The sequence below is a fragment of the Mus musculus genome, chromosome 15, assembly GCF_000001635.26.
Source record: "Mus musculus strain C57BL/6J chromosome 15, GRCm38.p6 C57BL/6J".
Lineage (NCBI taxonomy): Eukaryota > Metazoa > Chordata > Mammalia > Rodentia > Muridae > Mus > Mus musculus.
Genome location: NC_000081.6, coordinates 6,522,482 through 6,538,883, shown reverse-complemented (window position 1 = coordinate 6,538,883; position 16,402 = coordinate 6,522,482). Strand labels below are relative to the sequence as shown.

Here is a 16,402-nt window from a genome sequence, read left to right as displayed (position 1 = left end):
TTCTGCTGGAGACAATATAAGGACATTGGAAGAAGGGAGGTTTGGGTACGTTGTGGCTTCATTTTCATTAAACTCTAAAAAGTCTTTAATTTCTTTCTTTATTCCTTCCTTGACCAAGGTATCATTGAGAAGAGTGTTATTCAGTTTCCACGTGAATGTTGGCTTTCCATTATTTATGTTGTTATTGAAGATCAGTCTTAGGCCATGGTGGTCTGATAGTATACATGGGACAATTTCAATATTTTTGTATCTATTGAGGCCTGTTTTGTGACCAATTATATGGTCAATTTTGGAGAAGGTCCCGTGAGGTGCTGAGAAGAAGGTATATCCTTTTGTTTTAGGATAAAATGTTCTGTAGATATCTGTCAGGTCCATTTGTTTCATAACTTCTGTTAGTTTCACTGTGTCCCTGTTTAGTTTCTGTTTCCACGATCTGTCCTTTGAAGAAAGTGGTGTGTTGAAGTCTCCCACTATTATTGTGTGAGGTGCAATGTATGCTTTGAGCTTTACTAAAGTGTCTCTAATGAATGTGGCTGCCCTTGCATTTGGTGCGTATATATTCAGAATTGAGAGTTCCTCTTGGAGGATTTTACCTTTGATGAGTATGAAGTGTCCCTCCTTGTCTTTTTTGATAACTTTGGGTTGGAAGTCGATTTTATCCGATATTAAAATGGCTACTCCAGCTTGTTTCTTCAGTCCATTTGCTTGGAAAATTGTTTTCCAGCCTTTCACTCTGAGGTAGTGTCTGTCTTTTTCCCTGAGATGGGTTTCCTGTAAGCAGCAGAATGTTGGGTCCTGTTTGTGTAGCCAGTCTGTTAGTCTATGTCTTTTTATTGGGGAATTGAGTCCATTGATATTAAGAGATATTAAGGAAAAGTAATTGTTGCTCCCTTTTATTTTTGTTGTTAGAGTTGGCATTCTGTTCTTGTGGCTGTCTTCTTTTTGGTTTGTTGAATGATTACTTTCTTGGTTGTTCTAGGGCGTGATTTCCGTCCTTGTATTGCTTCTTTTCTGTTATTATCCTTTGAAGGGCTGGATTCGTGGAAAGATATTGTGTGAATTTGGTTTTGTCGTGGAATACTTTGGTTTCTCCATCTATGGTAATTGAGAGTTTGGCCGGGTATAGTAGCCTGGGCTGGCATTTGTGTTCTCTTAGTGTCTGTATAACATCTGTCCAGGCTCTTCTGGCTTTCATAGTCTCTGGTGAAAAGTCTGGTGTAATTCTGATAGGCCTTCCTTTATATGTTACTTGACCTTTCTCCCTTACTGCTTTTAATATTCTATCTTTATTTAGTGCATTTGTTGTTCTGATTATTATGTGTCGGGAGGAATTTCTTTTCTGGTCCAGTCTATTTGGAGTTCTGTAGGCTTCTTGTATGATCATGGGCATCTCTTTTTTTATGTTTGGGAAGTTTTCTTCTATTATTTTGTTGAAGATATTAGCTGGCCCTTTAAGTTGAAAATCTTCATTCTCATCAATTCCTATTATCCGTAGGTTTGGTCTTCTCATTGTGTCCTGGATTACCTGGATGTTTTGAGTTAGGATCCTTTTGCATTTTGTATTTTCTTTGACTGTTGTGTCGATGTTCTCTATGGAATCTTCTGCACCTGAGATTCTCTCTTCCATTTCTTGTATTCTGTTGCTGATGCTCGCATCTATGGTTCCAGATCTCTTTCCTAGGGTTTCTATCTCCAGCGTTGCCTCGCTTTGGGTTTTCTTTATTGTGTCTACTTCCCCTTTTAGTTCTAGTATGGTTTTGTTCATTTCCATCCCCTGTTTGGATGTGTTTTCCTGTTTTTCTTTAATGATTTCTACCTGTTTGGCTGTGTTTTCCTGCTTTTCTTTAAGGGCCTGTAACTCTTTAGCAGTGCTCTCCTGTAATTCTTTAAGTGACTTATGAAAGTCCTTCTTGATGTCCTCTATCATCATCATGAGAAATGTTTTTAAATCTGGGTCTAGATTTTCGGTTGTGTTGGGGTGCCGAGGACTAGGTGGGGTGGGAGTGCTGCGTTCTGATGATGGTGAGTGGTCTTGATTTCTGTTAGTAGGATTCTTACGTTTGCCTTTCGCCATCTGGTAATCTCTGAAGCTAGCTGTTTTAGTTGTCACTGTTAAGAGCTTGTTCTTCAGGTGACTCTGTTAGCCTCAATGAGCAGACCTTGAGGGTAGCACTCTCCTTAGTTTCAGTGGGCAGAGTATTCTCTGCAGGCAAGCTCTCTTCTTGCAAGGCAGGTACCCAGATATCTGGTGTTCGAACCAGACTCCTGGCAGAAGTTGTGTTCCACTCACCAGAGGTCTTAGGGTCCCGTGGGGAGTCCCGTGTGGGCCCTTGCGGGTGTTGGGCAAGACTCTGCTGGCAAGGTAGCCCGGGGCTTGAGTCTCGAGTCGAGCGGAAGGGACTTGTGCCCCAGATCAGGCCTGGGTAGCCTGCTTCCCTATGTACCGCAGTCTCAAGTTCCACGCGATTGGATTGGGGCAGGCGCTGTGTTCCACTCACCAGAGGTCTTAGGGTCCCGTGGGGAGTCCCGTGTGGGCCCTTGCGGGTGTTGGGCAAGACTCTGCTGGCAAGGAAGCCCGGGGCTCGAGTCGAGCGGAAGGGACTTGTGCCCCAGATCAGGCCCGGGTAGCCTGCTTCCCTATGTACCGCAGTCTCAAGTTCCGCGCGATTGGATTGGGGCAGGCGCTGTGTTCCACTCACCAGAGGTCTTAGGGTCCCGTGGGGAGTCCCGTGTGGGCCCTTGCGGGTGTTGGGCAAGACTCGGCTGGCAAGGAAGCCCGGGGCTCGAGTCGAGCGGAAGGGACTTGTGGCTTTAAAGTTTCTAAAGCCCACACAGGATCAATGTCTATCTCTCCCTGCTGCCTGTGGATCAGGCTTTCAGCTCCACGGCCTGCATGTCTGCTTGCCTGATGCCATGCCCCTCACCATAATATAATATGCTCTGTAACTGTAGGGAAGCCCCAATGAAATGCTTTCTTTTATAAGACTTGGTCATGTTGTCTCTTCATAGCAATAGAACAGTGACTAAGACAGAAATTGTTAGACAGTATTCCAAAACTTTATTTGTGTGTGTGTGTGTGTGTTTGTGTGTGTGTGTGTGTAAGAAGATACAAGATACAGGAGCCTAGAACACAAGCACATGATATAAAAGACTATGATGAACATTTGGTTTTATGAACTGCAGAGTCAGGAGTCACACCTGTGTGGGGAATGGGCTTTTGTATGACACAGGAGAAAGGACAGGAGTGAAATCAATAATGCATCAGGTGTGTTAACACATACAAATCTCACAGTCATGAGGCAGTAGGCTTTTGTAAGGATGAGGCTAGCCTAATATGTATTCTATAAGTATATATATGCATGTATACATACCACATATATGTATATATACATGTATAATCTATATACATAGACATATGTAGATACCCATATATAGATACACATATATACATACATAGATGCATATATACTTATATATGTACCATATACATATATATGTAATATATATAATACACACACATACATCAAATGTAAAATCACTTAGCCACCCATATGAAAACATATTAGATGCCCACCTCATGTCACAAATGTAAACAAAATCCTGATGCTTAAAGATTTAACTGTCCATATTAAATCTTTCAACCAATATATTCAAGGAAAAACTAAGAAATGGCTTTAATACTTAGTGGTAAGGAATAACTTTTTCAAAATAATCACATCAAAACCAGAAATGATAACAAATTTCTGTAAAATTTGACAGCATTAAAATTTTAAACGTCCAGCCAGTGAGATGGCACAACGAGCATCTATGCTTGTTGAAAAGCCTGACTACCCGAGTTTGCCCTCTGGGACCCACAAGGTGAAAGAAGAGAACCAATTTCCCTAAGTTTGCCCTCTGACCTGCACATGCCTGCTGTGGAATATTCATACCCTCCTCTCTAAGTCCACAGAGCTAAATAAGCACAACGTAAAATATTTTAAAATATCTGTATGAGAAGAGATACCAAAATGAAAGTAAGCAGGGGTCAGTCATTGAGAGAATAAACTTTGCAACGCATGTAGCTGACAGGAGATCAGAGTCTTAAGGAGATAAGAAAGCTCCACAAGCCAGCCCAAAAAGATAGCTTGTAACGGTGGAGTAAAAGAATGTTTATGCTACACTGGTTTTGAAAATTTGGAAATTGAAAATCATCGCCAGAAATGAAGCACTGGGGAATCAATAACTTGATCGTACAGCAGTTCAGTGCGCCCGCCCACTGCCTCAAAGTGATGACGATGTATTAACAACATACATCACACAGTAAAAGAGAGAAAACCCTAGAAGCTTTTGACAACCTAAACAGTATTACATTAAATATGCGAAATAGATGTTATATGCTATTTTGTAAATATCCATAGATGAAATGAAAGCATAAAAACATGACTATGAAGGCCAAATGCTACTTTCAAAACAGGCACGCCTCTGCAGAGGGAAGGAGAGACACAGACCAAAAGGGGGCAAAAAGCAGAATTATTTCCATTTATTAAGCAGGTGTTGAAGTGCTAATATGTATTAAGTATAGCGGATGAGAAAGGAAGCATCTGTTATATTATTAAATCAGGTGCACATTTAATTTATATTTATCTATTTCTGAGTTAGAGTCTCACTATGGGGCCCCAGGAGGCCTCAACCTTATCCTCATCCTGGTTCTACAGCCCCACTGCTGGGATTACAGACATGCACTACTGTATTTTACGGCGTTATATTTAAAAGGAGGACACAGTGGAGTCAAAGGTCAGATAGGATGCACATCTAAGCACTAGGGAAGTGATATTGCAGTTACACAACCAAGAACTAGAGGACCACACCCATTAACTTCAGAAGAAATTCAGTGCATCTCAGCTGGTCCTCCCAGCCTGTGTTCCCAGCCTGTGTTCCCAGCCTGTGCTCCTCAGATTGTGCTCCCAGCCTGTGCTCCTCAGCTTGTGCTCCCAGCCTGTGCTCCCAGACAGTTCCTCAGCCTGTGCTCCCAGCCTGTGCTCCCAGCCTGTGCTCCTCAGACTGTGTTCCCAGCCTGTTCTCCTCAGCCTGTGCTCCCAGCCTGTGCTCCCAGTCTGTGCTTCTAGACTGTGCTCCCAGCCTATGCTGCACAGCCTGTGCTCCCAGCCTGTGCTCCTCAGACTGTGCTCCCAGCCTGTGCTCCTCAGCCTGTGCTCCCAGCCTGTGCTCCTCAGCCTGTGCTCCCAGCCTGTGCTCCCAGCCAGTAACTCAGCCTGTGCTCCCAGCCTGTGCTCCCAGTCTGTGCTCCTCAGACTGTGCTCCCAGCCTATGCTCTTCAGCCTGTGCTCCCATCCTGTGCTCCCAGCCAGTTCCTCAGCCTGTGCTCCCAGCCTGTGCCCCTCAGTCTATGTTCCCAGCCTGTGCTCCCAGCCTGTGCTCCCAGCCAGTTCCACAGCCTGTGCTCCCAGCCTGTGCTCCCAGCCAATTCCTCAGCCTGTGCTCCCAGCCTGTGCTCCCAGCCAGTTCCTCAGCCTGTGCTCCCAGCCTGTGCCCCTCAGTCTATGTTCCCAGCCTGTGCTCCCAGCCTGTGCTCCCAGCCAGTTCCACAGCCTGTGCTCCCAGCCTGTGCTCCCAGCCAGTTTCAAAGCCTGTGCTCCCAGCCTATGCTCCTCAGCCTGTGCTCCCAGCTTGTGCTCCCAACCTGTGCTCCTCAGCCTGTGCTCCCAGCCTGTGCTCCCCGTCTGTGCTCCTCAGTCTGTGCTCCCAGCCTATGCTCCTCAGCCTGTGCTCCCAGCCTTTGCTCCCAGCCAGTTTCTCAGCCTGTGCTCCCAGCCTGTGCTCCTCAGACTATGCTCCCAGCCTGTGCTCCCAGCCTATGCTCCCCAGAATGTGCTCCCAGTCTGTGCTCCTCAGACTGTGCTCGCAGCCTGTTCTCCGCAGCCCTTGCTCCCAGCCTGTGCTCCCAGCCAGTGCTCCCAGCCTGTGCTCCTAGCCAGTTCCTCAGCCTGTGCTTTCAGCCAGTTCCTCATGTGCTCCCAGCTTGTGCTCCCAACCTGTGCTCCTCAGCCTGTGCTCCCAGCCTGTGCTCCCCGTCTGTGCTCCTCAGTCTGTGCTCCCAGCCTATGCTCCTCAGCCTGTGCTCCCAGCCTTTGCTCCCAGCCAGTTTCTCAGCCTGTGCTCCCAGCCTGTGCTCCTCAGACTATGCTCCCAGCCTGTGCTCCCAGCCTATGCTCCCCAGAATGTGCTCCCAGTCTGTGCTCCTCAGACTGTGCTCGCAGCCTGTTCTCCGCAGCCCTTGCTCCCAGCCTGTGCTCCCAGCCAGTGCTCCCAGCCTGTGCTCCTAGCCAGTTCCTCAGCCTGTGCTTTCAGCCAGTTCCTCATGTGCTCCCAGCCTGTGCTCCCAGCCAATTCCTCAGCCTGTGCTCCCAGACTGTGCTCCCAGCCAGTTCCTCAGCCTGTGCTCCCAGTCTGTGCTCCCAGTCTGTGCTCCTCATCCTGTGCTCCCAGTCTGTGCTCCCAGCCAATTCCTTAGCCTGTTCTCCCAACCTGTGCTCCTCAGACTATGCTCCCAGCCTGTGCTCCCAGCCTATGCTTCCCAGACTGTGCTCCCACCCTGTGCTTCCAGCCAGTGCTCCCAGCCTGTGCTCCCAGCCTATGCTCCCCAGACTGTGCTCCCAGTCTGTGCTCCTCAGACTGTGCTCCCAGCCTGTTCTCCGCAGCCTGTGCTCCCAGCCTGTGCTTCCAGCCAGTGCTCCCAGCCTGTGCTCCTAGCCAGTTCCTCAGCCTGTGCTCCCAGCCATTTCCTCAGTTTTGCTCCCAGCCTGTGCTCCCAGCCAGTTTCTCAGCCTGTGCTCCCAGCCTATGCTCCTCAGACTGTGCTCCCAGCCTGTTCTCCGCAGCCTGTGCTCCAGCCTGTGCTCCCAGCCTGTGCTCCCAGCCAGTGCTCCCAGCCTGTGCTCCCAGCCAGTTCCTCAGCCTGTGCTCCTAGCCTTTGCTCCCAGCCAGTTTCTCAGCCTGTGCTCCCAGCCTGTGCTCCTCAGACTGTGCTCCCAGCCTGTGCTCCCAGCCAGTGCTCCCAGCCTGTGCTCCTAGCCAGTTCCTCAGCCTGTGCTCCCAGCCAGTTCCTCAGTTTTGCTCCCAGCCTGTGCTCCCAGCCTATGCTCCTCAGCCTGTGCTCCCAGCCTGTTCTCCGCAACCTGTGCTCCCAGCCTGTTCTCCGCAACCTGTGCTCCCAGCCTGTGCTCCCAGCCTGTGCTCCCAGCCAGTGCTCCCAGCCTGTGCTCCTGGCCAGTTCCTCAGCCTGTGCTCCCAGCCAGTTCCTCAGCCTGTGGTCCTAGCCTGTGCTCCCAGCCAGTTTCTCAGCCTGTGCTCCCAGCCTATGCTCCTCAGACTGTGCTCCCAGCCTGTTCTCCGCAACCTGTGCTCCCAGCCTGTGCTCCCAGCCAGTGCTCCCAGCCTGTGCTCCTAGCCAGTTCCTCAGCCTGTGCTCCCAGCCAGTTCCTCAGCCTGTGGTCCCAGCCTGTGCTCCCAGCCAGTTCCTCAGCCTGTGCTCCCAGCCTGTGCTCCTCAGACTGTGCTCCAATCCTGTGCTCCCAGCCTGTGCTCCCAGCCAGTTCCTCAGCCTGTGCTCCCAGCCTGTGCTCCCAGCCAGTTTCTCAGCCTGTGTTCCCAGCCTATGCTCCTCAGACTGTGCTCCCAGCCTGTGCTCCTAGCCTGTGCTCCCAGCCTGTGCTCCCAGCCAGTTCCTCAGCCTCTGCTCCCAGCCTGTGCTCCCAGCCTGTGCTCCTCAGCCTGTGCTCCCAGCCTGTGCTCCCAGTCTGTGCTCCTCAGTCTGTGCTCCCAGCCTATGCTCCTCAGCCTGTGCTTCCAGCCTGTGCTCCCAGCCAATTCCTCAGCCTGTGCTCCCAGCCTGTGCTCCCAGCCAGTTCCTCAGCCTGTGCTTCCAGCCTGTGCTCCTCAGACTATGCTCCCAGCCTGTGCTCCCACCCTATGCTCCCCAGAATGTGCTCCCAGTCTGTGCTCCTCAGACTGTTCTCGCAGCCTGTTCTCCGCAGCCTGTACTCCCAGCCTGTGCTCCCAGCCAGCGTTCCCAGCCTGTGCTCCTAGCCAGTTCCTCAGCCTGTGCTTTCAGCCAGTTCCTCATGTGCTCCCAGCCTGTGCTCCCAGCCTATGCTCCCCAGATTGTGCTCCCAGTCTGTGCTCCTCAGACTGTGCTCCCAGCCTGTTCTCTGCAGCCTGTGCTCCCAGCCTGTGCTCCCAGCCAGTTCCTCAGCCTGTGCTCCCAGCCAGTTCCTCAGCCTGTGCTCCCAGCCTGTGCTCCTCAGACTATGCTCCCAGCCTGTGCTCCCAGCTTATGCTCCCCAGACTGTGCTCCAAGTCTGTGCTCCTCAGACTGTGCTCCCAGCCTGTTCTCCGCAGCCTGTGCTCCCAGCCTGTGCTTCCAGCCAGTGCTCCCAGCCTGTGCTCCTAGCCAGTTCCTCAGCCTGTGCTCCCAGCCATTTCCTCAGTTTTGCTCCCAGCTTGTGCTCCCAACCTGTGCTCCTCAGCCTGTGCTCCCAGCCTGTGCTCCCCGTCTGTGCTCCTCAGTCTGTGCTCCCAGCCTATGCTCCTCAGCCTGTGCTCCCAGCCTTTGCTCCCAGCCAGTTTCTCAGCCTGTGCTCCCAGCCTGTGCTCCTCAGACTATGCTCCCAGCCTGTGCTCCCAGCCTATGCTCCCCAGAATGTGCTCCCAGTCTGTGCTCCTCAGACTGTGCTCGCAGCCTGTTCTCCGCAGCCCTTGCTCCCAGCCTGTGCTCCCAGCCAGTGCTCCCAGCCTGTGCTCCTAGCCAGTTCCTCAGCCTGTGCTTTCAGCCAGTTCCTCATGTGCTCCCAGCCTGTGCTCCCAGCCAATTCCTCAGCCTGTGCTCCCAGACTGTGCTCCCAGCCAGTTCCTCAGCCTGTGCTCCCAGTCTGTGCTCCCAGTCTGTGCTCCTCATCCTGTGCTCCCAGTCTGTGCTCCCAGCCAATTCCTTAGCCTGTTCTCCCAACCTGTGCTCCTCAGACTATGCTCCCAGCCTGTGCTCCCAGCCTATGCTTCCCAGACTGTGCTCCCACCCTGTGCTTCCAGCCAGTGCTCCCAGCCTGTGCTCCCAGCCTATGCTCCCCAGACTGTGCTCCCAGTCTGTGCTCCTCAGACTGTGCTCCCAGCCTGTTCTCCGCAGCCTGTGCTCCCAGCCTGTGCTTCCAGCCAGTGCTCCCAGCCTGTGCTCCTAGCCAGTTCCTCAGCCTGTGCTCCCCGCCATTTCCTCAGTTTTGCTCCCAGCCTGTGCTCCCAGCCAGTTTCTCAGCCTGTGCTCCCAGCCTATGCTCCTCAGACTGTGCTCCCAGCCTGTGCTCCCAGCCAGTGCTCCCAGCCTGTGCTCCTAGCCAGTTCCTCAGCCTGTGCTCCCAGCCAGTTCCTCAGTTTTGCTCCCAGCCTGTGCTCCCAGCCTATGCTCCTCAGCCTGTGCTCCCAGCCTGTTCTCCGCAACCTGTGCTCCCAGCCTGTTCTCCGCAACCTGTGCTCCCAGCCTGTGCTCCCAGCCTGTGCTCCCAGCCAGTGCTCCCAGCCTGTGCTCCTGGCCAGTTCCTCAGCCTGTGCTCCCAGCCAGTTCCTCAGCCTGTGGTCCTAGCCTGTGCTCCCAGCCAGTTTCTCAGCCTGTGCTCCCAGCCTATGCTCCTCAGACTGTGCTCCCAGCCTGTTCTCCGCAACCTGTGCTCCCAGCCTGTGCTCCCAGCCAGTGCTCCCAGCCTGTGCTCCTAGCCAGTTCCTCAGCCTGTGCTCCCAGCCAGTTCCTCAGCCTGTGGTCCCAGCCTGTGCTCCCAGCCAGTTCCTCAGCCTGTGCTCCCAGCCTGTGCTCCTCAGACTGTGCTCCAATCCTGTGCTCCCAGCCTGTGCTCCCAGCCAGTTCCTCAGCCTGTGCTCCCAGCCTGTGCTCCCAGCCAGTTTCTCAGCCTGTGTTCCCAGCCTATGCTCCTCAGACTGTGCTCCCAGCCTGTGCTCCTAGCCTGTGCTCCCAGCCTGTGCTCCCAGCCAGTTCCTCAGCCTCTGCTCCCAGCCTGTGCTCCCAGCCTGTGCTCCTCAGCCTGTGCTCCCAGCCTGTGCTCCCAGTCTGTGCTCCTCAGTCTGTGCTCCCAGCCTATGCTCCTCAGCCTGTGCTTCCAGCCTGTGCTCCCAGCCAATTCCTCAGCCTGTGCTCCCAGCCTGTGCTCCCAGCCAGTTCCTCAGCCTGTGCTTCCAGCCTGTGCTCCTCAGACTATGCTCCCAGCCTGTGCTCCCACCCTATGCTCCCCAGAATGTGCTCCCAGTCTGTGCTCCTCAGACTGTTCTCGCAGCCTGTTCTCCGCAGCCTGTACTCCCAGCCTGTGCTCCCAGCCAGCGTTCCCAGCCTGTGCTCCTAGCCAGTTCCTCAGCCTGTGCTTTCAGCCAGTTCCTCATGTGCTCCCAGCCTGTGCTCCCAGCCAGTTTCTCAGCCTGTGCTCCCAGCCTATGCTCCCCAGATTGTGCTCCCAGTCTGTGCTCCTCAGACTGTGCTCCCAGCCTGTTCTCTGCAGCCTGTGCTCCCAGCCTGTGCTCCCAGCCAGTTCCTCAGCCTGTGCTCCCAGCCAGTTCCTCAGCCTGTGCTCCCAGCCTGTGCTCCTCAGACTATGCTCCCAGCCTGTGCTCCCAGCTTATGCTCCCCAGACTGTGCTCCAAGTCTGTGCTCCTCAGACTGTGCTCCCAGCCTGTTCTCCGCAGCCTGTGCTCCCAGCCTGTGCTTCCAGCCAGTGCTCCCAGCCTGTGCTCCTAGCCAGTTCCTCAGCCTGTGCTCCCAGCCATTTCCTCAGTTTTGCTCCCAGCCTGTGCTCCCAGCCAGTTTCTCAGCCTGTGCTCCCAGCCTATGCTCCTCAGACTGTGCTCCCAGCCTGTTCTCCGCAGCCTGTGCTCCAGCCTGTGCTCCCAGCCTGTGCTCCCAGCCAGTGCTCCCAGCCTGTGCTCCTAGCCAGTTCCTCAGCCTGTGCTCCCAGCCAGTTCCTCAGCCTGTGCTCCTAGCCTTTGCTCCCAGCCAGTTTCTCAGCCTGTGCTCCCAGCCTGTGCTCCTCAGACTGTGCTCCCAGCCTGTGTTCCCAGCCAGTGCTCCCAGCCAGTTTCTCAGCCTGTGCTCCCAGCCTATGCTCCTCAGACTGTGCTCCCAGGCTTTTCTTTGCAGCCTGTGCTCCCAGCCTGTGCTCCCAGCCTGTGCTCCCAGCCAGTGCTCCCAGCCTATGATCCTAGCCAGTTCCTCAGCCTGTGCTCCCAGCCAGTTCCTCAGCCTGTGCTCCTAGCCTGTGCTCCCAGCCAGTTTCTCAGCCTGTGCTCCCAGCCTGTGCTCCTCAGACTGTGCTCCAAGCCTGTGCTCCCAGCCTGTGCTCCCAGCCAGTTCCTCAGCCTGTGCTCCCAGCCTGTGCTCCTCAGACTGTGCTCCAAGCCTGTGCTCCCAGCCTGTGCTCCCAGCCAGTTCCTCAGCCTGTGCTCCCAGCCAGTTCCTCAGCCTGTGCTCCTAGCCTGTGCTCCTCAGCCTGTGCCCCCACCTGTGCTCCTCAGACTATGCTCCCAGCCTGTGCTCCCAGCCAGTTCTTCAGCCTGTGCTCCTCAGCCTGTGCTCCCAGCCTGTTCTCCTCAGCCTGTGCTCCCAGCCTGTGCTCCTCAGCCTGTGCTCCCAGTCTGTGCTCCCAGAGGCAACCCTTGTTTCATGCTACATGAACTGGCAAAATATGGATGAAAGATGTCACTCATCGATTTTCCTCCTTGGCTTAAAGCTTGCATGGTGTTTCACAGGAATCTCTAATTTTTCACATTCTCGGGTTCCTGTGAAATTCGGAAAGGTTGGAGTACAGTCCCCGTGGGAACCTTTTCTAGCTCTGATTTCCTTGGCACACCATCTTCCAACTGGGTCTCCATTGGAGTCCCTCAGTTTACTTGCTGTGCGGGTTTAGGAACCATTCTTAAACTTAAGAACCTGGTCATATCCAAAATTTTGTGTGTGTGTGTGTGTGTGTGTGTGTGTGTGTGTGTGTGTTGAGGAATGAGAGAAAATGATGATATTTAAGCATTAAGCCAAGATCAAGGATATCTATAGAGGATGCACATCTGTTTAGAAGGAGCTCCACTCAAAACGTGAATCAGCACACAGCATCCAGTCCTTTACTCGGAAGTCTTCAGAGACTCTGGTGGTGTACAGCAAAAATCTGTTTCTATGTCCTTAAAAATTCTTTTGCAGATAGCCTAGCCCCTAAAGCAGCGGTTCTCAAGCTGTGGGTCTCGACCAATCTGGGAGTTGCATATTAGATATACAGTGTATCCGCTGTGTATGTTAGGAATCACAACACTAGCAAAATTGCATTCATGAAGTAGCAGTGAAAGAGTTTTATGCTTGGGGATCCTCACAGCATGAGGGACTGTATTAAAGGGTCACAGTGTTGGAAAGATTGAGAGCCGGAGCGCAGTCGTCTGGAAATCTCATATATTTGCCCTCACAACACAAAGTGCTTTTGTGCTCCATTCACACAAATCTCTAAGTTTCAATTTCTTTACCGGTAAGTTGTGTGTGTGTGTGTGTGTGTGTGTGTGAGAGAGAGAGAGAGAGAGAGAGAGAGAGAGAGAGAGAGAGAGAGAGGAGAGAGAACAATAGAAGGCATATTTTCTAGTAACCACTTGGGTTATCATATGTGGTAAGAGAGCAGAAGGGCTTGGGGGAGGGGAGGGGTGAGGATAGGAGGTACTTAATCAGTTCATCTCTGCCTCTGAATTCTGGGGGCAAAGGAACACAAATCCAGGAACCTGCCCTTTCAGGATCCCATCCCAGGGACACCTGAAATACTTTCCTGGAGTTAGTACTCTGAAAATAGAATGTTCTCATGGCAGTTATGACAGAAGCAGGTGTGGCTACTGATTCCTCTACCTTTGTGAAGAATTTCCCGCAATTCCAAGAAACAGTCCTGGGCTTTTATTTCCCATGGAACTGCGTTCTAGAATGTTGCCAAAAGTAGAAAACCCCAGGCTTTGAGAACAGACAGACTTGTGTTCATATCCTAATTCCAATATTTAATAGCTGTGTTACAAACCAACAACCCACTTCCTCCAGCTAGGCCCCACCTCTGAATGTACTACAACTGCACAGAACCACCCCATGAGCCCCAGCCTGGAAAGTTCGAGTATGGGAATTATTGTCAGTCTAACCCATGATACTGTCTGAGCATTTTAAAGTGAGCTAAGTCTCAGAAAGAGAGTAGATAACCTGCAGAAGGTAAAGCCTAGCCGGAGGAAGTGGGTTACTGGTGTGTGTGCGTAGGTCTCATGGCTTATACACCAGCCTCAATTCCAGCCAGAGTGCTTTTGCTTCCTGCTCTACTGAGATATGATCAACAGCCTCACTCCTCTTTTGCCAGGGACAAGAGCTGTTCCTACCAGCAAACCTTCTCTACCATAATGTACTACATCTCCTTGAACAATGGTCCAAAGTAAGGCCTACTCCCTTTAAGTTGTTTCTTAGCACAGCAACAAGGACAACTAATGAAGGCAACTGATCCCTCTAAAGAGTTATTATACAATGTAATAGCCACCAGTGTCAACTGCCATTGTCCCTCCTCTTTGGGATTCTAGAGTGTCTCTATCTTCTTCAGAAACTATGTATTGGGGGTTGGAAGGAAGGAGTGCAACCCTCCCCAGTGTCTGGCCTGTGGCTGTGCCTTGCTAGCAGCTTTATAATTACACTTTTCTGTGCTCATCAGCCCAGTAGGAAAACTGCTTTCAGTGCCTGCATCACTAGATGGAGAAACAAGCCTGGAGCTTAAGAGACTTATGAAAAAGCCTATGAGTAGAAAGTAAAGTTAGCCTATGAGGAGCAGTAAATGCAGATTTCAAACACACACACACACACACACACACACACACACACACACACACACACATACACTGGTATCTTTTAAGGAGAAGGTTAGAGTCTTCCTGTTATAGTCTGTCAAAGGTAATGCTGGGGAGAGATAACGTAGGATCTTGATGCTCGGCAGACAGGTGTGTGTATGTGTATGTGTCCAGGGGTAGGCATACACAGACCACATTGCAGGGGGTGTGACTTATGCCACTCTCAAAAGGCAAACTATAGATGTACTCTTAAGAAGAGAGTTAGTATTGGGAGTCTTAACTAAATGTGTGGTGTTCTTTTGCTACTTTCTCATTTTCTGATAATTTTGTCAATGGAAAATCATCAATGCTAAGATGATCTTTCCTATATCACAGTAAGGAAAGGTGTGTGTGTGTGTGTGTGAAATGCAATAAACCAACTGAAATGTCCAATTGTCCTATCCTGGAGGAAGAGAGAGCGAAATAGAAATAAGACAAAAAATAACCAGAAATCCCCAATCACACGAAAATGATTAAGATAAATTATTGATACCACATAATTGTTTAAAATGTTCCATCACTAAAAATGACATTATAACTTAGATATTAGTCAAGTAACTCTAAATTAAAAAACGATGAGGAATGGCTTTATCCATTATAATAGCAGAGAAAATTATACTTATAAAATATGTATTTAAATTGATGAAATTCTAGAAGAATAGATACAAATTTACAGACTGTCCCTTTGGACTATAGACTTTCTTATTGTTTCATTTTTATAGCTCTACATTTCCCAGAAGCTCTTGAATTAAGATGTGTTACTTCCACAGTAAGAAAATAGCAGTTTTGGTGAAAGAGCTAGTCAGTTACGTTTCTTTTCTTTTACACAAATGTCACCTTGTGTTGTTTCCCTTTAGAAAACCTCACCCTGTAAGTTTCTGTTAACCATAGTGCCCTCCTTTAATTATGAGGGAAGTATCAGTAACTAAGAATGATTGTTTTCTAAGAACCCTGGACCCCAAAGGCTCAATGTGAAGAGGTTGCAGGATTGGTGGCACCTCAGACACAGCCGCTGGGAGAGCTGTGTGCCTCCATTTCTTCAGCTGCTGTGCCCTCCCCTCCCCTATGATGCTGCGACCTTCACCCCATCTCCCTCTCTTCCTACTCACTCTTTCCTCTGGTGCAAGGTTATACTCTCTGCCCTCCGCACTTTCTTAATCCTGCCTCAAACAGCTCTGGAGGAACTCTCTGCTTTCCCCCATTGCAACAATTGTGGGCATCATAGTCTCAGACATTGTCTTCTCAGTGGGCACCACCAAAGGAAATGACTGTCTCTCTGTATCAGAGAAGGGATGGTACAGAAGCAGTCCTTGGTGGGTGGTAGGGGGTATGCAGAGATGGTTATGAGATTACAAAATGACTCTCTTCCTGAGTAAGGGAGCAAAATCCCACAGTGTTCAGGAGAGTTAATTCTTTATAGGTAAATGATGGAAGAACTGTTGGACAGAATGTTAGTGTAGCTCGGTGACATTGTAGGTTAAGCTACTTTTTGTGGTACACCTGTGAACCCACTCACTATTTTAATATGCTCCAAATAATGACTTTCAATTAACTTTGGGAACATAGTCTGTCCCTAAGGTTACTTGAGTTTTGTTTTCTTTGCTTAGTTAATATAGCAAAAATCATTTTCAAACAAAATAACTCCTTTTCCAACCCCCCCCCCCCCATATTTTCAAACCCTCAGCAGCAAGGCTGCCCATTGCACATCACTGGAATCTTTGTTGGAGACCTAAGGTGCTCACTCAGGAACCTGACGATGGTGCTACGCCGTCACTCAACCCTGTTCAGTGTCAAGGATAAAGAATTCAACTTTTCTTTCTGTGAGGCAGATACTTTCCTCCCTTCTGACAGCTAGAATCTGAAAAGGGAACTTCCAAAGCCTCGATCTCAAAGGGCAGAGTAGACATAGCAACTTCCTCACCACAAGGACGGCAGTGGGCATGTGCCAATCCCAAAGGCAGTGAGAACATGGGCATGAGCCCCCTCTCCCCCAGTACAGAAGATCAGCGTGTTTGCCTGGAGACCAGAGAGGGTTGTAAAATCCAAGACTTACCATGTTTATTGGAAAGAGCCGATGCGCCTTGCACTCCGTGACCCTGCAGATGCTGTGACTCCGGCAGTGAATGTGCAAGTTAGCTGTGAAGAGCAGCTACTTCCTTTTCTGAGCAGTGTGGTCTAACCAGCCTTCACACATTGATATGGAAGGGCCCTATTTGCATTTTATCTCAGCCCAGGAACATTGTATGGCTGGCCTTGTTTCTCTTTGTTATAATTGATAACACAAGAGAAGGGATAGACGAAGCTTTGAGGGCTGAAAGATTAATGCCTAAATGAAAAAGTATCTGAATACTAAATAATAATAATACTATCTATCTATCTATCTATCTATCTATCTATCTATCTATCTATCTATCTATCTATCTTCTATGTATCTATCATCATATGTCTCTCTATCAATCATCCATCTATCCATATCTATCAATCT

General features: G+C 50.5%; 1 protein-coding gene across 6 annotated transcripts in view; it reads right to left on the bottom strand.

Annotated features, from left to right (window-relative positions):
• Fyb (FYN binding protein) overlaps window positions 1-16,088 on the bottom strand; it is a 142,813-nt gene extending 126,725 nt beyond the window's left edge. For 3 of the 6 annotated variants that reach the window (XR_003951372.1, XM_006519982.1, XM_006519985.1), the window contains exon 1: window positions 15,971-16,087. Coding sequence is in view for 4 of the 6 variants with exons in the window: in XM_006519982.1 (XP_006520045.1) it covers window positions 15,971-15,973 (3 nt within the window). In the remaining 2 variants the exon portion in view is untranslated. Of the gene's footprint in view, window positions 1-15,970 lie in introns of all 6 variants that reach the window. The other 3 variants (XM_011245328.2, XM_011245329.2, XR_003951373.1) reach the window with 2 other exon arrangements.
• Window positions 16,089-16,402: the final 314 nt, after the last annotated feature.